At 36.3% G+C, this 23097-nt stretch overlaps 1 protein-coding gene across 1 annotated transcript in view; it reads right to left on the bottom strand.

Annotated features, from left to right (window-relative positions):
* LOC110029157 (ABC transporter C family member 2-like) overlaps positions 1-23097 on the bottom strand; it is a 93259-nt gene that overhangs the window by 11888 nt on the left and 58274 nt on the right. Inside the window, exons 14-24 of the mRNA XM_020731315.1 lie at positions 20059-20165; positions 19792-19885; positions 19470-19637; positions 17201-17341; positions 16855-17061; positions 16674-16772; positions 16391-16543; positions 9762-10147; positions 9113-9293; positions 8649-8972; positions 4061-4817 (exon numbers count right to left, since the gene is read on the bottom strand). Of these exons, the coding sequence (XP_020586974.1) occupies positions 4061-4817; positions 8649-8972; positions 9113-9293; positions 9762-10147; positions 16391-16543; positions 16674-16772; positions 16855-17061; positions 17201-17341; positions 19470-19637; positions 19792-19885; positions 20059-20165 (2617 nt within the window). The remainder of the gene's footprint in view (positions 1-4060; positions 4818-8648; positions 8973-9112; positions 9294-9761; positions 10148-16390; positions 16544-16673; positions 16773-16854; positions 17062-17200; positions 17342-19469; positions 19638-19791; positions 19886-20058; positions 20166-23097) is intronic.

Genomic DNA, 23097 nt, shown 5'->3' with positions numbered 1-23097 from the left:
CACCCCGACCCTCTTTCCAACACCGCATATACCTCTGCTCATCTAACTGACGCTGTTCCTAATGGAAAATTTTTTGATGACCCTCCTATTCAAACCTTTGCTGTCTCAGAAGAAGAACATCATACCCAAGCCGTTCTACCCCTGGATGCTCCTACTTTTGAACACTATTCCAGCTGCTTGGAGCATGATACTCTGGAGTCTCATGAAACATCTCCCCATATTACTAGTATTGATCCAAACGAGTCTATACGACCCATTGTTATTGAAGAAGGCTCACTTACATGCCAAGACACACAAGAAAGACACACGCCAAGACACACAAGAGTGCTCCTTTGATCCAATAAAAGATCAGCTGGTACAACAAATAGATGCTTCCAAAGTTCAACAACCTACACATGTCTGACACACTTTAGACCAATCTACTAATCAGATAAGCCAGTTTTCAGATGATGAATGACATGTCTATTCTAGGAAGAAGAAAAAAGAATGGACGCCGACTCGAGCTCAAGAACTTATTGGACGTTCAAGTGAATAAGGATGAGTCTAACCCCACTACTCTGGATATTTTAGTTCCATCTGGGGAGGATACTACCAGACAGGAGATGTTTGTTGCCTTTGTGGACCCCCATATGACATAGTTGTTACTGTTACTATGAGTGATATGAAGTTGGCACATTCAAACCCCATAAAAAATAATACTGATGAAACATTACCTACAAAAGATAGTGTTCAGACTGATAATCAGAACCTTGCAGCTCCCCTTCTTCAGGAAGTATCCGGTGTAGAGGCAACCCATACGTCACATATACTAGAATATATTGTGGGTACTACGGTTGGTGATCCTTCTGCTTCAACTCTACCACTTCATCAGACTGATTCTTCGGATGAGGAGTGACAGGTTTACACTACCAGGAGGAAGAAGATGAATGAAGATCTACTTGAGCTCATGAGTCTTATGGATGATACTTCGGTTACTTCTGGTAATCGCAAGCACCTTACCAATCTGTTAGCTGGATCCCTTCCCCTTCCGAGAACCAGAGCCAGAGGCAGGACTAGATTGGGATGACCCTCACTTTTTCAGCGCCCTGGTGGTTTTGAGTTTTTTTTTATTTTTATATGTACCCCTTTTCATATATATATATATATATATACTAGTTATAAAACTTTTAATTTATGATGAACCATCCAAATTTCATTTACTAACAACGTAATCATCATCGAGGTTTGATTGAAACGTATATTGTAAGTTAATTGAATTTAGTTACTTAAGCATTCATAAAAGTATTAGCCATGTTGACTCTAATCATTATGATGAGAATGACCAAACTATTCGACTATGACTCGTTCTTGTCAACTTCAATTCTTATAAGGAAAAGAATTGAACTGGCTTAAGACTCCTGACTTTATCCTATATGCATTGTGGCACATTCAATTGCATGTAATTAAAGTTCAATTTTGGTAATTTATTAAAAAATTGCAAAAATTAAACATTTGAATGCTTATAAATTAGTTTCTTTTTCTTACCCGTGCAGTATTTTCGGACACTTAAGTTCAAGAACTTAGAATTATCATAAGAACGCATGCAATTCATTTGTGAATGCATAAATTTAAGTTGCCCACACATTCTTCAAAGCATGTACATGATTTTTTAGGTATAGGATTTGATTGAAATATCATCTCATGAAGCACATACCAGGCTTAATAAAAAGCAAATTTGTGTAAGCATTCTAGTACGTGCAAAAGCTCACTGAGAACATTCAAATGTCACATTCAAATTGCTTGTATTATGCTATGGATCCAATGACATTTGAGGTACAAATTGAAAAACTAACTTGCAATTATAAGTTAGATTCTATTTTAGATTTCTTGACTAAATGTTTTTTTTTAATTTTTGGCTTTATTTGGGGCAGGAGTGTTGGATTTGGCTGCATTCTGCCTGTCTGATTGGGCGTCTAGGCCGGCGCTCCGTTGCTCTATGATACAATTACTACTTAGTGCTCTTTAATTAGAAGATGCCTTATGGCATTGATTTTTTGACTTAGGGGTGTTTGGTTGCAACTAGGATTTAAGTTAAATAAATTTAATAAATCTCAATTTATTAAATCCAAATGTTGAAAATCCAGAATATTGTTTGGTTCAGCTTAAATCATTAAATTTGTTTATCCTGTTTGTCATAAATCCACTCATCTAATTTTCTTCCTAAGCTAAATCCGTTCAATCCACATCCACATAATAATCGGATTTAATAAATCCGCATTTAGGTTATAAAAGTAATGAAAGAGGAGGATTTTTAGATTTAGATTTAACTTCCTCAATCTTTTTTGTATGGCTACATTTACGTTAATATTAAAGCCTGCTAAAATCCGAGTACCCAACACCCCCTTAGCAGCATTCCTACTTCTATAGGGATGCCCCCTCTCCCTCCCTCTCGGTCCTAAGACTTCAAAGTTTTTTTCTCTTTTCTTTTCCCACATTTAGTGAAATTTTATTTTACCAGTCATCTATTTACGTCACCATGTTCACTCCCTTCATCTCCAGTTGATGTTGTACCTACCACTCTCCTTCCAACCTGGATCAATCTCCTTTGATGTTGACTCCTCAACAAGATCCTTAGCTTCCCCTTTTTTCACCCTTCCTAGGATTGCAGTTTAAACCTCTACTCCCCATACCCAAATCAAACCTCCTACCTAACACCCTCGTTCTTTTACAAATATCTTTGGTAGAGTAAATAATAGAATTCATTTATAATCACCAAAAAAATATTTCCTCATATTCTTCAATCAATATACAATCTCACTAACTCATAAACATCCTTTCATGTATCAAAGGCTAACAAGCCCTTATATTTTCTGATGACGAGTTCATTGAGCTTGATAAATCTCTTTGCTTTTTTATTGTTGGCAAATTCCCTTTAGGTCATCATAACATGAACATCCGCAGTATTTTATCGGATTTAATATTGGTTGCCACCCATTCTCTTGGGCTCATGAATTCTCGTTATATCACAATTAAATCATCTCAGAAGCTCAAAACACCAGGCATTTTTCTTTGTAGACAGATTATATCAATGGCTTCCCAATGTGTATGCTGAAATGGTCGCCACAATTGACTCTTTAAGAGGAACCACCAATTACTCCACTCCGGATATCATTCCCACGTCTTTGGCTGCATTATTTAATCCAATCCTCACTATATTCATTAGGATCAATATTTGGCGAAAACTTACAAGTAGATAAAGCTATTGTCGTATACTAGTTGAGCTAAAAGTTAATTCTCATTTGAAAATAGAAGTGTGGATATTGACAGAATAAAATTTTAAGGCATTCAATCCTATTGCTTATTCTATAAAATTTTTTTAAATAATTTTGTAGAATGCTTCAAGGCTCACCTAGAATTAAAAAACCCAATTTTTCAAACACAAAACCATACAATGTGACCATAGCCAATTAGTGATCATTGTAGAAGCATTTCAATCATATAGAGTCTGCACTCAGAATGTGGGACCAACTTTTCCTTTAGGGATTGAGATCAAACTCCCTCCTAACATGTGACAATAGTTGTTTCTTCACCCCTAAGTAGTTTCATTGATCCATATTCATGCCCATAACAGATCCTCCAAATCCTCAAAGTTGTGATCACAGTGATAACCTTGATGCTTTTTAGTCTTTCTCAGATGAAAGTAGACAAAGAATTTATTCGCCAGTGGATAAAAAATTTCAGTTTATATTTATTATGTGAGGCAAGAATAAGAAAATATCTATCACCTTCACCAGACTTCAAGCAAGGAGATCGAAATAAGCCACTTTGTAACTTTCAAGTAAATAATGACTTAATTCCTCAAAGATTTGCTTTATTTCTTTCCTTGATGATATAATTTTTCTTTCTCCAACAATTCTTGTTAATTGTCCTTGATGTATTTCTATCATTTTCACGTTATAATATTTTTGTTGTAAAAAAATAATAATAAATAACAATCATTGTACAATTTGAATAATAATATCATCACAAATCACATTTCATAAGTAAACTTTTAACCCATGTTAAAAACCATACAACATACCTGAAAATAAAACTGGTGATTGAGGGATTATTCCAAGAACATTGCGTAAATCCCAGAGACCAAATTTGGAAACATCACAATCATCAATAAGGATTGTCCCTCTCTCCAATTCCACCATCCGAAATAAAGCATTGATCATACTAGACTTTCCCGCTCCAGTACGACCAACTATTCCAATTTTCTCACTTGCTGCAATTCTGAAGGATATGCCATGGAGAACAGGAGGAAGTTCAGGCCTATATCTAAGAACAACATCCTGGAAATCAATTGTTCCTGAAGAAGGCCAACCAGGAGGTGGTCTGTTGCTTTCAATAACTGGAGGAGCCTCAGAAGGTAGCTCTATGTAATTTCCAACTCGTTCCACAGCATTTAAACTATTCTCAGCAAGACTTGCAAGTCTTAGAACGGCTGTCAATAGGCTTGTAATATTTAAAGCATAAGAAAGAAGTAAACCCATTGTTGAAGCAAATGCCTTTTGGTTTTCAGAACGCTGGTTCTGCATTACAGCGAAGGATGCTGTAAACCAAATCATAATCCCACCCAGTGTTTCTAACCGTATGCCAAGCCAACGGTTGGCACTCATATTCACAAGGGTGAATCGAACATTATTGTCCATGGACTTCCCATTAATACGAGCCATTCTATCGTAAGCTTTGTATGCACGTATGGTTGAAAGTCCATTCAATGCTTCCCCAAATTGTGCATAAACAGGAGACCGAGTTATGGAATCCAGGCGTTTCACTTCGCGGGCAGTGCTCTGTGTACAATAAGAAGGGAGAAAAATCAGCAATGATTGATTTCCATCAAGTAGCATGCACATTCAAGTAGAATTCAGGTATAAGTAATAAACACAGCAAACCAAGCACAGAGATAAAATTTACATGTATTTTCATCTTATTTTCAAAAGTTCAGAACAACTCCATCTTAATCCCTGATCAATGGTCTGGCAAATGAACCTTTTAAAACAGCCATCTAGGCTGTTTGGTGTATCCAGCCAACAGAGAGGCTAGGTGGTTTTACTTTAAAAAACAACAGTATTTTTCTAGATATAGCAGTAGCTGTATTAGCAGACATGCTGTTTGGTGAAACAAAAATTGCTTTTTCTTTTTTCTTTTTTTCTGAAAAGATATTCTATAGTACTTGTAATTCATGTAATCATATTTCAGGTTATCTAAACATGTGTTGTGATCAAAATCCAACAATTTCTCATTCTTATATTAGCTATGCTCCCAAGGGCAAGCCCACGTGTTAAATAAGTAGATATGGAGGGCAGTATCACAATCCTAAAAGAAAACAAGTTCTTACTATTTTTTAATGCATGGATAGAAGAATCAGAAAAAAAGAAGTGAATTCTATTGATTGGGGCCACATAGGGGTAGTTAGGCCTTGTAGTGGATCAAATGAATGACAGAATCATTTGGGATAAAAATTTTTCTCATGTCCCCATCTCTTAAGAATCTCTCCCTTTTAGGGCTTTCTCTTATCTGGAGATATGTTTAATATCACAACATTGTATTTCCTAATTTATTTAGGGACTTGTATAAAGGGAATATTTGGTCATATTTCCTATATTATTTAATGTATCAGGGTTCTTCATTTTACTTTTTTTGTAAGCCAGAGGTTCATTTCACCATAAATAAAACCCTCTACGGATTGGTTAAAGATTAATATTATTGGGCAGTTGGAATATTTGACTTTACTTGACGGTCAGCACATACTGATTCAGTTGTCTCATGATGTCGATTACACTCGCATCTTTTCTCGGAAAGTTATCAAGATCGACAACCGTTATAAGAAAATTCTGAAATGGACTGTTGGCTTCGACCCAAAAGCGGAGTCCCCTATCATCCTATCATTCCCCTATCATTCCAGTCTGGATTAAATTCCCGGGGTTAAAATTACATCTGTTCAACTTGGAAATTCTCTACTCCTTAGCACTTGCTTACGGTATGCCTCTCAGGGTTGATAGTCCTACGCTTGCTGTCACCAGACCCTCTGTGGCTTGTGTGTTAGTTGAGAGAGATATCACTTAACCAGCTCCGGATAAGGTATGGATTGACACCACTCACAACTGGTATTGGCAAAAAGTTGAAATCGAATCACACCGTCCTTATTGCTCTCATTGTAGTATGCTTGGCCACAGCTCTACTATTTGCTATCATTTTCATCCTCATCTAAGGTCGAATATCGCTAAAGAATATCGCTAAAGAACAACCATAAAGAACAACCATCTATTATCCCTGTTGAGAAGATGCAACCCGATCCTCTTCCCAACACCGCAGTTCCTGAAGAAGAATAACATACTATAGCTACAAATCCAGTTGTGCTCATACCACTCACTGTTATTGAATAAGACTCGCATACATGTCAAGAAACACGAGAGGACTCTTTTGATCCAATAACAGATCAGCCGGTAAATAACAGATCAGCCGCCAAAACACGCCAGCCGGTACAACATGTAGTTGCTTATAATGTTCAACAATCTGCACATCTCCAACACACTTTAGAACAAGATCACCTTCATAGCCTCAAAATCTTTTCGAATGATCTCCAGTTTTAGGTGACCATACAGAAATTTTCCCACTAGAGCAAAGCGCCAAGAGGACACGAGAGTACTGGTTTCAACCTCTGTGAGAATAAGAGCAAACTTCCTTTTTTTTCCCCAATTTTTTTATGAAGGTGTGATCGCCACCAGTGAAAAGATTAAGGAACATTGCAGGACTTGTCAATATGAAAACCAGACTCTGAACCTGAAAGAGAAGCACGACTAGGAAATGTCGCCGACAAGTGCAGTGGCATAGGAGGAAATAGTTGAGCAAAACTGCCGCCTACGAACGATGCGAGCAATCGAGCAGGTCGATGTGGCAGAGCAGTCTATCGTCCTTGACGAAGAAGACGCCGCAGACGACGAAGGCTGTGATTTCGTCAAGGCACGACGAAGTACGACCCGGAAACGAACCAGCAGACGGAGTCGTGAAGCCGAGGGAGGCAAAGTCAAAGCAGACGGAGTCGAGCAGACGAATTCGATGCAGACAAAGCGCGACGAAGGAATAGACGAAGTCGAGCAGATGACAAAGCATGACGAAGGAGCAAGCTACGATTTCGATCCGGCGAAGAGATAAGAAGGGCTACTCGGGTCGCCATGAAGATGCGATGGGAGTAAACCCTAGCAGAAACATCACAGGAACACACACAAATTATACAATGAATATATATAAAAACGGGAAAAAAGAAACTAATAAAAATAAAATATTTTTTTCCTAAATTAGATCCTCATAGCCAAGGATTTATTTTATTCCTAAACTGGATTCTCATATACAAGTGTATCACTATCCATACTCAAAAATAAATCTATGCCAGTAAGAATGCGGCCCAAGTCTGAGTCTTCTATCTGCGTGATTTAGCCCAACGAAACCACAAAAAGAACACTTACGATTAATATCCTATGAACGGTTGATTTTCCAACAAATACTACCATTATATTACGGTCATAGTTGTAATTTGTATGTTCCCCAATAGATTTTTACTCTTTGAGTTATTAATCATAAGGCATATTTAATTAGCACAAAGCTCTTTGCTAGCTAAGATCTACTGAAATTTATCACTTAAGACAAATATCAATCGGGTCTATAAAGTTCCCCTTAAATGTGCAACCTATGATTGTTGGCACAAATTATTTGGTCGATTTGGGTCGATTATCTCCTTGATTAAATAGATTAAGACCAAGACGACCCAAGATGATGAAATCATGAGATCTTGATTGAGTTTGTCATCATTTCCTCGCCATCCACTTTGAACTCATGATGAAAAATTTTATAATCTAAAACCTAAGGTAATGCGCAAAATTGTAGTGACTAGCCCTAATCAAAAGTGATCTCTCGTTACAAGGAGAGGTAATAAACCACGGGGGCTTGAGTTCATGAGTAACTTCTAAACCGAGCTTAAAATCTCCGAAAAATGAGGATGAAATATTTGGAAGTGCATTATCGACTGTATAATCTACCTTCTGAAAAATTGACTTGGAACAATATAAAGCTCTCAATGAAAGTCTAGGGCTCAAATTTTCGGAGCCCGCAATTCCTTAGACTTGTTCTTACTACTAATCACTATATTGCATGGCCGCCACTTCCATAAGACGCTTCAATTGCTACGCCAATTCCGACTTAGCCTTCCTCTAGAAATTCTTAAAGAGAACTGTTGTTTTTGCTAGCTATGTGAATTGATGATATATTATTTAGCTAATAATTAATTTATCCTCTCCTATTTTAATAATGATGAGGCTAATGATAATGATGATGAGCGAAAATTTCGAGAAGACTGAAGATTTCACTAAGAGAACCTAAAAACAACCAGATTCTTTACATTCAGTTGACAAAGGTTCTTGAGCGAACATGGAAGCAAGGGATATTTAGTTCATGGCTTTGTCAACGCACTAAAATGTAGTAGACCACTACTTGAAACAATAAAAATATTCAATAGAATCAGCGGATGGCAAGCTTACTGCAAAAACTACTAGTATAAATTTGGAGCAGTGGAGTGGAACAAACATATTAACAATCCTTCAGATAATAGTATAAGTTGCTTTTACCTGATAATATAGATAGGCAGCATAAAACAGAATCAGAAGTGGCATGATGGCCCAAAGAGAAGTAGTGCTGACAAGACCGATCAGAACAAAAGTTGAAAGGAGCTGTGAAACTTGTCCCAAAAACATATTGACAAATACAGCAACATTGCGATCTATATCACCTAGATCCTTTGCAAATCTATTTATTACCCTTCCAAGTGGGTTTGTGTGAAAGAATACCATTGGAGCTCGTAATATAGAATTAAGCATAGCATCGTGCAACCTCTTGGCAGCATAAAGACTTGAAATTATCAACCAATAAGAGTTAGTAAGTGTCACTAGTACCTACATAAAAGCAAATATATAAGTAGTTTAATATATGAACCATCACAGATATTATTTCATAATGTGATTATAACCGTCCAAAAATAAATCAAGAGGCAAAGTCAAAATTTCAAGTATATGATGTTAAGTACTTGTAGTACCTGGCCAAATGAAAGAAGTGCATAGATCAGGTTGTAAAAACCGGCCCCATGACTCTTTGGAGAGCTTCGATCTGTCCAAACACTCAACCATGTACTACTTGAAATTCTAAGAGTTTCAGTCAATACATAGCAAAAGAAGAGTATCATGACAACCCAGAGCCCACCCAGGGCATTCTTATACCTACAGGGGTTGTAAAAACATAATTATTTACATAATAGTAAAAATAAATCTAGGATGAGATTCAAAAATTTTGTGCATTGCATGAAGAATAATAATGAACAAAAATATCTTTCAAGTGTTTTAAAGTTCAAGCATTTTTATTACAACTTCATAAAAAGGCTTGCATTGAAGAAACAGTGTAGAAAGCTGCAAAAATACATTTATATCATAATAAGCGGTAACGGAGAAATCATGTCTCATAAAAGTATTATGCGAAAGCATGCAATTGGCAACTTTGGAAATTTATAATTTAACATATCACTTGATTTTTCAGATCAGATAGCTTATCAAACTCCAGCTAGATGGAATATGTGTAATTAAAAGTTCCATTAGTCAGTTCTTACTTATTATAGACATGGCACAACATGTTTCAAGAGTAATCCTCTGAAACTATTCAAATCAAAGACAGACTAAAAGAAGATTTATTACCTATCAACAACTTTAAAGCTCACAACACCAGTTTCACGTTCTTCCTGTTTTATAAGCACAGACTTCCCATTCTTTCCTTTATTATTATTGTTTTCCAGTCCATTCCCACCCTTTGTAATTTCTCCATTTTCAGTAGATGCGGCAATCTCCTTGCCTTCATTTTCACTTCCCTCTTCATCAACTTGCTCCTCCATCTTCCCAGCATTTTCCATTAACTTTCGAAAAAGAAATCCATCACTACTGAGTTCTTCAAAGGTGCCCTTCTCCTTGATCATGCCTTCATGAACCAAAATAATTGTATCAACATTTGGAAGAAAATGTAGTTGGTTCGTCACAAGCACTCGGGTTCTTCCTCTCAATTTGTCCTTAATACATCTATCAAAAACCTGAACAAATAATTACAGATCAGGGGGAAAACCTATAACAATGAATATAGATATATACATACACACATAGCGGAGGGTGGACTAAACACCTCCTAAGAGAAGAAAAGTCCAAAGCATTCTATGATTTTAATTTTCATCTAATCTATGAAAACTAATTGAAGATCATACTTGATTAATTTTCATAACGATTTAACAAAATATTGAGTATGTAATAAAAATGAGAATGCTTTATGACATGAAAAAACTTATATAAAAAACTAGATTTAAACTACGTATTCTATCAATCTAAATTGATATAAAACCCTCTAAATTTAAGGAAAACAAGACAATCAAAACTATATTATCATGCAACCAAAACCATCAAGTGTAATTTTTCTCAATGACTCCTATCACAAATTGAATCATCTTAGCAATGAATGAAATCACATGTCACTAGTTCTGGCAATTTTGAAGGAATGATCTTGATCTTATGTTTGAAGACCAGACAGGAAAACTTTTAAGTGAACGAAAATAATCATTATCCACTTTAGTTTTTTTTACTGCTTCATACATTTCACAAATTCAAAATTCTATGCTTGTTTTTCCTCTACAATATGAAAATTGTTTATGACCTAGTTTCATGAATTTGAATTTCAATTCATCAGCACATAATAGAAAGAAGGAAACAAAAAAGCATCAAAATATGCATTTTAAAAGTTCAATTTTGCTCGTGCATTTAAACAATATAAGAAAATAGATAACTTGAAAATATTTAATGATTCATGTCTAATTCCATGGCATGTGAAAGCCTCGTCACATTTATCTTGTCATTAAATCAAAACTATCCATTGAGAAACTTTGAATGCATCTAATTGATGATTAAATAATCCTAAAACTTCTTGAAATCATGAATGTCACTAGTTATATACAAATGAAATTCCTAACATTAAAATCTAAATGTCAAAAGAATGATGTCCTCTCAGTTTTATTTTTTGTCTAGAGCCTATTATGTTCTTCAAAACCAATATCACAACTTTGAGTTTTACTCGTGACATGAAAAGTACTAACCGATCCAATTTCATAAACTTTCACAATATTTGAATCACTAAGTTAGGAATGTAAACAAAACACGGATGACATGACCACATATAAAAATACACTTACGGGTCCAGCTTTACACATGCATTTCATCAATTAAAATATAAATAGACTCTAAATGTGAGCAAAAAGCAGAGTATTTATTTCAGGCCATTGGAAACATCATGCAGAATAAATATAGCAAGATCTTCTCACGTTATTGAAAACCTTTCAAAGAGAAAATTTTATTGCATCCATCTGATGGTCAAATGACTTTATAAGTTCTTGAATTTGTGAGAGCCACTGTGATGTCACTCTACTGCTCCTAGAAGGTATTTGAGAAGTGAATTTCATGGGAAGGTGGTTGTGGAATAACGACGGAATGAAATATGGTAGTTCAACGGCATTTGAAGAGGGAGACGAGACAAAACCAAGTGTTGGGCAGATATTGGAGGAATTTGGCAGCTGTCCGGATTGAAAAGAGCGGCCAAATGACAAAACGACAAAGTGCGGACGTCGAGGGGGATCCGCTTATCCACCATATGTTCTTGAGCAAACTAAAAGTACATGCAATAGGAAGATGACACAACACTCAGAAAAACATAAATCAGAGAAGGAATCTCTCAACTTCATAAATGTTGACCATAGAAATAAAAAAAAAATGGGGAACAAAAATAAAAAAAAATTAAATTAATTAACATAAAATTTTATCCAATCCAGTCTTCCCGCCTATTGGAGACCGTTGGAGTGGAATAATCACTCCCACTCTTCCCTTCGGTTAGAAATAGACAAACCAAACCTCCCCGCTCCTTCAATCATATTCATTCGCATGATTGGCACTGTTTCGTTCCACCTCTTCCTCGGTTGTTCCAAACTACACTATCTCCACCATTCCACTTCGTTCGTCTTCTCCAATTCAAAAACCTGCACAACGCAAGTCACTATCTTTTAATTTCATTTGCACTGCTCTTCTTCGGTGTTTTCTTCTCCTTCCCGCACTTCACAACATAAAAAACTCTTTGGATCCCCTCTACACTAACTCGAGATCTTCATCGTTTCTTCTATGTGCCTGAAAACATCGCGGTATAGTCGCAATTGGGCATGCAGAGACCCGAAACTCCCAATTTCCCTTTTCACTCCCGCTTTGTCTTCTTCACAACCATATGTGTTTTCCACTGTATTCGAGGAACACTCCAAACCTTCCCTGTTTGCATACTGTCACTTTTCTCGGTGTTCACCTTCCTGTTCTAATCTGCAACGACGGATCACATTCCTTTCCTATGTGTTGCCTTATGTCACGATCCTTCATGTCGCTCCCGTAATCGCATGAAGCTTCTGTCTCACCAGAGCCCTCTCCTCTCTGCCATCACAAAGCCGATATGATTTTTAATGTTCGAGCCCATATTGAAACCCTCTGTCATGTCTACCTCGCAAGCGATTCCCTGTTCCAACAAACCAAATGCTTGTCCTACCCCTCATGATCCTCTGCCGCACAAGAAAGCCGCTCGACTTCCCCCTTGCCATGATCAATTCTCTGCCCTAAAGCCTGATTTTCCTCCTCCACCTCTGCTATCTTGAGCCCTTTTCTTCTTCCCAATCGCATGAATGAGAAATCCTATTGCCTCCATGTGCAATCCTGATGATCCCCTTCACCTTAGGATGTTTCATCTCTCTCGCAAATCACAAGGAGCCTTTGCTTGCTAAATCAATCCGCTTCTTATTCAAACCCGAGTCGAATCCTCTAGCCAAAATGAGCACCAAATAGCCACTAAATTGTTCATTTCATTTTCTAATTTTATTTTATTGCCTTATTCGTAGTTATACTATCGAAAGGTATATTTATGAGACAGTGCGAGGAAATTTTCAAAATATCCACTCGAGGATGCTCGAGTACCAGTTCGTGGGGAAATTAAGTACTGTTTGGGGGAAAAAAACAAACTCGTTTGGAAAATTTTTTTAAATATAAAAAATTTAAAATGTCTGTTTGTGGAAAAAGTGAGTACCTGCTCCTGAGAAATTGAGTGTCGTTCGTGGAAAGTAAAGTACCACTCAAGAAATATTGATTTATGATCTAACATTTTATACAGTTACATTGAAGACCCATTGCGTCTTTTAAGATCGCAGGTTAAATGTATACTTTTGCTCCACTGTAGCAATGTCTCACGAAACTGACTACCTCGTCTCTTAAGACAGCTGGAAGGTAGGCATTCTCCCGTGCCCCCAAACGGGAGTTAACGCCGAGGCTGCTGAAATATTGGGTGATTTGGATTTACAATCACTTTAAAATATTTGAAACTTTGGGCTTATAAAATAGAATAAAATATAACACATTTTAATTTTAAAATAATTTGAAAAACCAAGCTTTAAAATAAAGGCTCTTAAGATTTTAAAAGTATTAAAGTCCCGAGCTTTTGAGATTTAGGCTCTCTGGGCATTAAAATATTTTAAAATTTGGGCTTTTAACTTTAGACTCATAAAGTTTTAAAATAACTTAAACTTAAAAATTTTAAAACCTCGCCACTGAATTCATGTGTCTGGTAACAAAAAGAAGGCGATCATTTTTTAAGCTCCAAATGAATTTATGTAAATGCAAGTGTATTTTTGAAAATATTTCAAACTTTGAATAATTTCAACACAAAAATTTCAAAAATATTTCCTTAATCAAATAAGAAATACAACACTTAAGATCTATAAAAGTATTTTAACTTGCAGAAGTTAAAGTTTGAATAATCTCAATAAATTTGTCATTCATGATTTCAAATTGCTGCATATGCCCCTTCATGAAACAAATTCTCCCTCAAACTCATATTTTAAATTAGCATCTAAGTCGTTCAAAGAATGCAAAATACTTGAAAGTTTGTTAATATTTGAAACTAAATGCCGCATGTGCTACAACCAAAATGTTAGATGCTCAAATACTATGTTCGAGAATGTTGCACGGGCTAACCAGGTTGCTTTGTCGATAGGATAAGATTCTAAGTCTCACTCAACTAGTCCGATCCTTCTCTTCGCAAGAACTAGTTTTCAAGTCTAATAATTTTGAAATAAACGCCCACATTCTAAAATAAAAATTTACACGTCTGAACCATCGAGTCCAATTCTTCTATCTATAAGGATATGAGTCAACATGATTTTATACTTTAAAAAGCATAAACTAGCAAAATTAAATGCCCCATTTTAAAGATAAAATGTTTTAAATAACTAATTCCCTGATGATGGTCGTATTGATCTAAGATTTCAACCGGAGGGGTAATCTTTAAAATCAAGCTTCTCAAAGTAACCAACTAATATGTAAAGCAAAAATAAATCAATAAAAGCTAAAAAAAAATCTCATTTATCTCTGCAACAACTTTTTAAGAGTGATAAATTTTTGACCGACTCAGTTCACAAAGAGCTAATGTCATATCAAATACACATCTATATTCATAATCAAAACAATTCCATGCCAATAAGAACGTGGCCCGAGTTCTTTGTCTGTGTGGTTATTCCATCAAATGACATCACAAAATAGCGATTATGACAAGAGCCCTCTGACCGGGTGGTTGCCGCCAAATAACAATAATATATTACGGTCACGATAGCAGCTCGTATATTCCCCAAAGACTTTCTAACATTTGAGTTGTGAATTATAAAAGTACAATTGATTGAAGTCTTTTGTTAGCTAAGGTCGACTTAAATTTATCCCCTTAGACAAACATCTACCCCAGATCAACAAGAATCCTTCTGTCATGTTGGGTTGAATACCTTCTCTGACTAATTAGATCAGGGACAACGATGAACATAAGTATTCATTCCCTAACAATGAGATCTTGATCGGGCTTCGTCTTCATTCCCTCACCATCCACTTTAAGTTTAAGTGGTGAATTCTACAATTTAAAATCCTAAGTTGTTATTGTATGTTAAATACTCAATTTTTAATAACTAGCCTTAATCGAAAGTGTTCTCCTGTTATCAGAGGGGAGAGTAACTAACCATAGAGATTTGTGCCTATGGGAAACCTCAAACCCCATATCAAAATATCCTTGCAAAATGAGGGTGAAATTTATGGGTAATGTCCTATCTACAATCCAATCTCTGGGTAATTGACCAACCTAAGCTCTCTTAACACTGAACAAAATAAACATAAAAATAAAATCAGAGAGTTTTCCTGCGGAGCGGTCGTGAATTTTCGGAGCCCACAATAAAATCAATAAAACTTAAGTCTCAAATAACCATATACTTATTACATAAAAGCTACATGATAGAAAATAACTTAGTTAGAATAGGAAATAAGAAATAAATCAAAAACATAAGAAAATCTAGAGGCATATGTGGTCCGCCTTGCCTGTGATTGTGATCGCAAAATAATGCGATCAGGATTGCAAAATTATGTGATCATGATCGCGGAAATCAAGTGAACAGGATCCTCACGTGGATGGCGCAGCCCGCAAAATCGTGAAGCCTCACAGAAATAGGATGCGGATCCAACGTCACACTGACTTTAATGATGCTAAAGAAAAATAATAGTTTTGATCTTAAATTTAATTGTCATATAATTAGAATGTAATAGAATAGGAGTGGTCATTCTGCTCCGAGAAATAGAAAAATCAATCCCAGGTAGGCATTATATATATAAATATAAACACATAAAAGTATAGTTGTATCACGTATGCATGCGTGCACACGCACACGCACAAACACACTAAAATCAACATTTTGAAACTATTCATGGATCAATATTCGTCAGTTCCTTTCAGACATCAAATATTACAAATGGGGTTGATAAGAAAACATATTTAAGCTCATAAAGTCACTTCTATGAATTTATACAATCAAAACAGTTAGATATTCTCTAAATAACACGAGCAACTCAGATACTAAGCTCCAAGCTTTTTAAAAGGCTTTACATTGTAATTTTTTTTATTAAATGATCAAAGCCATCCATACACAAATTTTAATGCTTCTAATGAAAGATCAAATAAGCTTAACAAATAATGAGATCAGACAATATTAGTTTTACTTATTTATAACAGGATGGACTGACTTGATCTTACATTTTAAGGTCATGCTTAGAAATTTTGAAGAAAGGAAGATGACCATTACCCTCCTAAGAAGAAAAGCTCCATAAATATCTACAAATAAATATTTCATATAATGTATATACGACTGAGATATGAATATTAAAAGCGAAAGAGAGATCAAGAATACCTGCCGACCAACATGAGCATCCAATGCACTCAAGGGATCATCAAATACATATACATCAGAATTAGAATAAACAGCCCTTGCCATGGAAACTCTTTGCTTTTGTCCCCCACTGATATTAACTCCACGCTCACCAATTTCTGTAAGGTCACCACCCTGAAAGAAATAAATTGATAAGTGCGAAATATAAACCTAATTTATTTTAGTTGCAGAAATCATCATTTCATATGCAAGAAAACACATTTACTACTGCAATAAAAAATTTCAAGAGAGCATGGATGCAAACCGGGAGCACTTCAAGGTCATGTTGTAAAGCAGTGACTTCAATTGCTTCTTCATAGCGCCGTGCTTCAAAATGAGATCCAAACAAGATATTATCCCGCACCTGTTATTCATTGAAAACAAGTTAGCATTAGGCACATTATCCATATGATACCATACATAAATTATTTCAATCTAGAACTTACAGAAGCATTAAAAATCCATGAAATTTGAGGAACATAGGCAACACTGCCACGGATGACAACAGTTGTATTGGATCCTGGCTTTGCTGGAAGTTCACCAAGCATTGCAGATATTAGAGATGTTTTTCCCTCTCCAGTGCTTCCCACTATGGCCACCAAGCTACCAACAGGGATATCAAGGTTGATATTGGATAATGTGGCCCTCTCCTCCTGCAGGGTCCAAGAATTTCAGTAAAAGCTTACAAAAATTCTCAAAGAAATAAGAGATGAAAAATGAAATAGCATGAAAACAGATAGAATTCATAAACATATAATCATATCCTTGAGTTTTACAGACATAAATGGCAACCTTTGAGTCCCAGGAAAAGTATCCATCCTTAATTGATATGGCTGGAAGAGTAGCATCGAGAGGTGGATTAGGCATAAGAGCTCGTTCCTCAGTCAAAAATAACTCCTCTAGTCTTTTCAATGAAACATTCGCATTCACAACCTAACAAAGATGAATATACAAACCATTTATGACGTGTTCGAATGAAAAACAAATCCGTCAGTTTTAATATTTGGTTACAGCATTAAAAACAGAAAATGATTAGGACAGTTCAATGTCTCATAAACAAAAATTACAAGCGACAAAGGGTGAGTCGGTAGATGTTCATCAAAATTACAAATGCAGTTCATACACCAACTGAAAAAAAGAAAATTAAATAGAAGGACAAAGAAGATTTGAAAAGGTCAGAAGTGATGAAGAAAATTCCAACAGACCAGCGTTGGCACAATATCAGAGTACTATAGCGTTCAGAGTGTTATTTTAAAGATCAACAAAAGAACAATTTTAAGGAAGCCTAAGAATTTATGGTTTCCACTTTATCTCAAATCAAAATATAAAAAAAGTCACGCGGCAACTAGATGATATTGAGAGTCGTCAGTAAGAAGGTAAATATAATTATTGAATTTAACTCCTCAAGATAAAACAATACAAAATGCAAACAAAAAGGACAACTATGACGCTGCTAAAAATATGAAAAGAAAGCAATACAAAACACATAAATGGCCCTATAGGAAGAGAGCGACAAATCCAGGAGGGCAGGAGGCATGGCGCTGGACTGACTGGACAATGGTTGGAAAGCGCTTGGGGTGGACTGGACAATGGTTGGAAGGCGTTGGAGATGCAGGACAGCAGTGGGGAGGAACCTTGGTGGCTGCTGGAAGGTGGCAGAAAAGGAGCTGTGGTGGCCTGGGACAGCAGCAGGCAGGACGGCAGCAGGAACGGTGTCTGAGGGCTGCACAGCAGCTGGAGCAGGTGTCGGCGGCTGGGCAGCAGCAGGAACAGATTCTGGAGGGGCTGGCCGCAGCACGAGCTATACTGTAAGGGCCTTGTAGATGGCAGGAAAGAGCCTGGAGACCTGGGCTGCGGCTGGGAGATGGCCGGTGGTGGCTGGGAGGAGTGGGCTGGTGTGATCTGCGGTCAGTTGGAGGCAGCAGGGCAGGTCAGCAGTGGAAAGGAGAAAGCTGGAAGTAGATGGCAGCAAGGGGGATGGTTTGTGGCTGATGGAAGCGGGGTCAGAGAGGCTGTGAAATGATAAATGTCTCGTCGGGATCACGCTACAGCCGGAGCACCACCCGGACCTTGGAGATGGTCACCACCTAAGACAAGTTACAGTTGGAGCACCTTCTCATCGTCGAGTACGCCCCCAGAGGGGAAGAAGGCCTTAAAGGCAGCAACTAAAATCGGCAAACATGAAAACTGTCCTCCCCTTAGCAAACAACATGTATAAATAAGAGGAAGTTAGTAGATAGATTAGACAGTAAAAAAATTGGCAAGAAATAAAGGAGGGGTGATGGAAAAGGAAGGAATTTGAAATTAAGATAGAAGCGGAAGGTGGTAAATAAGGTAGGTAATGAATAGGGACGAGACTTTTTATGGAAGAGAGTGAAAAGGAGAGAGGAGGAAGACAAAAAGGAAAGAAGGGGACGTGGTTACTGCAATAGCTACAATAACACCATTGCGCCTACAATACCGTGTCCACGATAAGCTCTCAAGTCAGTTAGATACAAAAATGTAAAAAAACAAAGCAATAATAAGGCCCAACCAATTGATCTGATACAGTATGTTCAGCCAATCGGTTTAGATAGACTCCATTTTTCAAAGGCCAATGACTGAAAAAGTTTAAGTTACTATAAAAGTTAAAACACACTGATTTTTATGCCTTTATAAATCCAACAATATATTTTATGGCTGAATTTTCAGCATTTGCTTTTAACTATAAATTATTAAAAATCTGATGAGTGTCAGGCTGCCCTCATCATCAATTAGCGCTTAGCTTCTTTATGAGATGGATATCATTTATGAAACTTCATTATTAATTTAATTTTGAAATTATGATGAATTCCATGAAGAATCCATCCAGCGCTAGTGTTGGCTTTCTAATTTCTTGCATAGATAATTCAGCAGTCCGATGTTTTGAGGATTCAAAGTGTCCTAAAAAAGTTAGGAAAATGACTAGTGATAAAGAATGTCAAGAAGATAAAGCGTATACAAATGAAATTAGCAGAATTTATAAGACAATGAATAAAATTACACAATACATATCTAAATATTTAACAGAAAGAACACCAACCTGAGTTATCAAATTCGGTAACATGAAGAGAGGAAAACGCAAAACAGCAAACAGTGAAAGTGATGTGAATGCTTTTGCTGGAGTCAGATCACCTCCAAGCAACGAGTAAACCCCAAAAGATATCACAGTAACAACAACTGGAATGCTGTTCAGAATAAAAGAGTTGCACTGCAAAATATCATAGTAAATTCGCATCATGACCTTTGTTTTATTATTGCACACAAAGAGAGAGATCAGCAGTGCATTATCAGATGATGTGAACCCAAACAAATTTTAAAAGAATTATGATAAAGTTAAATTGAATGCTGATACAGAATAATACCGCGGCGAGTAGTTGAGCCTTACGAAACCAGGAAAGTTCATCATTTCGAATGCTCTGTACTTTAGCCTGGAAGCTTTTCTCCCATGCATAACATCTGTTGAAATTGGAAAGAAAGCATAAATAAATAGTAGAATCGCTATTTGGTAGTGGGAGTAGAATGAGATTGAGGGGAGGGGATCAGAGAATATCTTTGTGTGTGCGCATGTGTTGATTAATTTGGTAGATTTCTTTGGAGTGTAGCAAATGATTAATCCTGCTTAAACTTACTTGACAGTATCCATTGCAGCCAACACTTCATTCATGAGACCGATCCGTTTGTCTGTCCGCTGTAAGCCTTCCTTCGATAATTTCTGCATTCTGCTTATCACAAATGTCTGATACAAATGAAGAAAGAGAATAAAGGTTAGTTCTTTAAATGAATGCCCATCTAGCAAAGATAGGGCAAGCTGTACATCAGTCAATATAAGATGTGCACAATAGGACAGAGTCAGACATATCTCAAATGACTTTTTGGTCTATCATTGGTTACTTAGCAGGCAGAAAGCCATTCGATATCCCTACTACAACTCAAAGAAGGGTTCCAAATGCGAGGACATCTAGCACTACTCAATACAATGGTCTTCTAGCCATACGATTTAAATAGCCTCCCCAGAAGCAGACAATGGCAGTTTTATACTATAAAAGGACTTGTCAACACAACAGCCAAATTCAACAGAAACAACTAAAAATTCAAAGAGTACAAGTACCACAAGTTTTCTTAGCAATGGTGCATTACATATGTTTATGTCTGTAGACATGAAATGGCAGAGAAATATCCAAAATTGGCAACAATATCATATCATAAACACGTAAGTAAGAGAGAGAGTGTGTGTGTTATAAAAAAAAAACCAAGTACGACAATCATCTGAAGGGCAATCTTCCCTCTCAACTATAATACTCAAGTTTTTGTGAGGTATAAATGCAAAATACAAATTATACCCAAAATTTTAACTTTTACAAAAATCATAAAAAAATCATTCAATTCCATTCTACACTTTTAACAATCATATTAATATCTAGAAGCATACGCTAATTCTAAAAAATGAAGAAGTTGTAAAATCGAAGATGAGAAAAATTTTATTTGAAATATTTTAATATCATCCACTATAGTTAATATACTGTTGGCCTCAACAAAAGTGCCTGACTTTATATAATTTAACATGACACCAAAATTGGATATCTAGTGAGGCATCACATAAATTAGTGCCAGGACATTTCAGGACCCATAGAGGCTACCCCAATAATCTTAGTCCATAAAATGGATCAGCGTGCATAGAGCATCAAATTTACCTACGGCGAAACATTATACGATAAAAATGAGCAAGCACAAATTGATATAAATGAAAGACAGGGATTGAAAACAACATGCACAAATTGAATCAAAATGCCTCAATTGTTGCTGATATCCCTCAAATATCGTTTGTTCGCAAACCGAGCTGCATAAGCATGTTCATAACATTGAAATTAACTAAACATGACACCTATATTGATAAAATTCCCCACATCAACCATTAACATGAAATTCAAAATAATGACATATTTCAAGGCAAACATGTGACTCAGACACAGCAGAAGTAAAAATATACACGAGGAATCAATCTACAAATAACTGCACACACATACAAAGATATCTCTCTCTCTCTCTCTCTCTCTCTCTCTCTCTCTCTATATATATATATATATATATATTTTTGGAGCAAACATGAACTATGAATTAAAATCAAGTAGGAAGACAAATACCAGTATATAAATTGCAGTGCTAGCCCTACTTGAAAGCGCAAGAACATCATATACATAAATATAATTAAGCAGTTGGCATGCAGATAATAAAAGATCAGGCGAGATGTAGGTCATGATATGTAGGCACTATATAAATTATTAACAGATCGCTGCATCCCATCCCATCCTCCATCATTCTCGTTTCCGCTGCTGTGCAAAAAAGAAAAATCAAAAGCACATAATACTTAACTATCCTGAAAGCATCCAATGTCCTCTTCATTATGCCCTTTTCCTCTCCCCTTTATGTCCACAAAAGCAAGATCTGGGGCAGCCCTTCACTCCCAACACCAAAAACTTCCCTCTCCTTGCTCCAAAGCTCGTAGATATTGCATGTCTTTCCAGAATTCATAGGTCTTGGTACTGTCAACAACGGCTCGTTGAGAAACTCGTGTTCGATTTGTTTGCTAAGTTAACAAGCCGAACACGAACACTTTTTTTTGTGCTCGATATATGAACGCATTCGTTCGCGTTCGACTCGTTTTGACTCGAAATACTACTCATAAATTATATATATATATATATATATATATGTATATATATATATATATATATACATATATATATATATATGTTAAATAGAAAGAAAGATACAAATATTATATGTGAGAGGGCCTAAGCATGACACCCTGCCCACACAAAAACCACAAATGGTTCCAAAATTAGAAAAAAATAGAAAAATATATTAGATATTTAAATAAAAAGTCTAACAGTGTTGAAATACATAGTATCAGTTTGGTCTTGTCTCTGCCTCTAGTTCTAGGGAAGGAGCAAACTACTAAGCTAGTAAGATGATTGTCATTGTCAGTAGTAACCAATGTATCATCCAATATGTTTCCGAGTTGGTGTGTGTGTGTGTGTACTATTTCTAAAAAAATTACTTGACTACAAGGCTACAAAGATTATAATCAATTAAAATTATTAATTAAAAAAATTGAATAAAAATACATTTAATTATATTTAAATAATGTTTTAATATAAACAATAAGATTTAAGTCTTGCCCTAACCCTTAACATATTACGACTGTGTTATTAAAGTTGTCAAAACGACTCTTTCATCGCGAACAGCTCGTATTCGACTCGCTAAGCAAACGAGTCGAACATGAACAATGATATTTTTTTTAATGAGCTAACACGAGCTCGCTCATGTTCGCTAGTTTACACCCTGTTGACCTCAATTTTCGTGAGGTCTAGTATTTCTCGTAGGAATTAGGATCTAGCCTTAGGGGTCTTCCTGCGACTATCTTAGCACCTTAGAAGTGGTGCCCGCCTCGTTTTAGTTCGACCTATTTCCGTCCTCTTTTGGAGTTTCGCGTGTGCGGTATCGACTTCTAACACTTAGAAGGATGAAACTGACATGAGGAAACCCAAAATGGATTCCTATAGGACCTTTCCGAGCCTTAGGGTGGCCTTCTGCACAATTCGCACTCCTGCGCGAACTGGCTTTGCAGTTCGTCGAGTCGACGTTGCCGCTCGCCGCAAGTCACATTG

Source organism: Phalaenopsis equestris, unplaced genomic scaffold, assembly GCF_001263595.1.
Source record: "Phalaenopsis equestris unplaced genomic scaffold, ASM126359v1 Scaffold000552, whole genome shotgun sequence".
Lineage (NCBI taxonomy): Eukaryota > Viridiplantae > Streptophyta > Magnoliopsida > Asparagales > Orchidaceae > Phalaenopsis > Phalaenopsis equestris.
The sequence above is the reverse complement of the archived record's forward strand: the minus strand, read 5'-3'. Positions and strand labels throughout refer to the sequence as shown.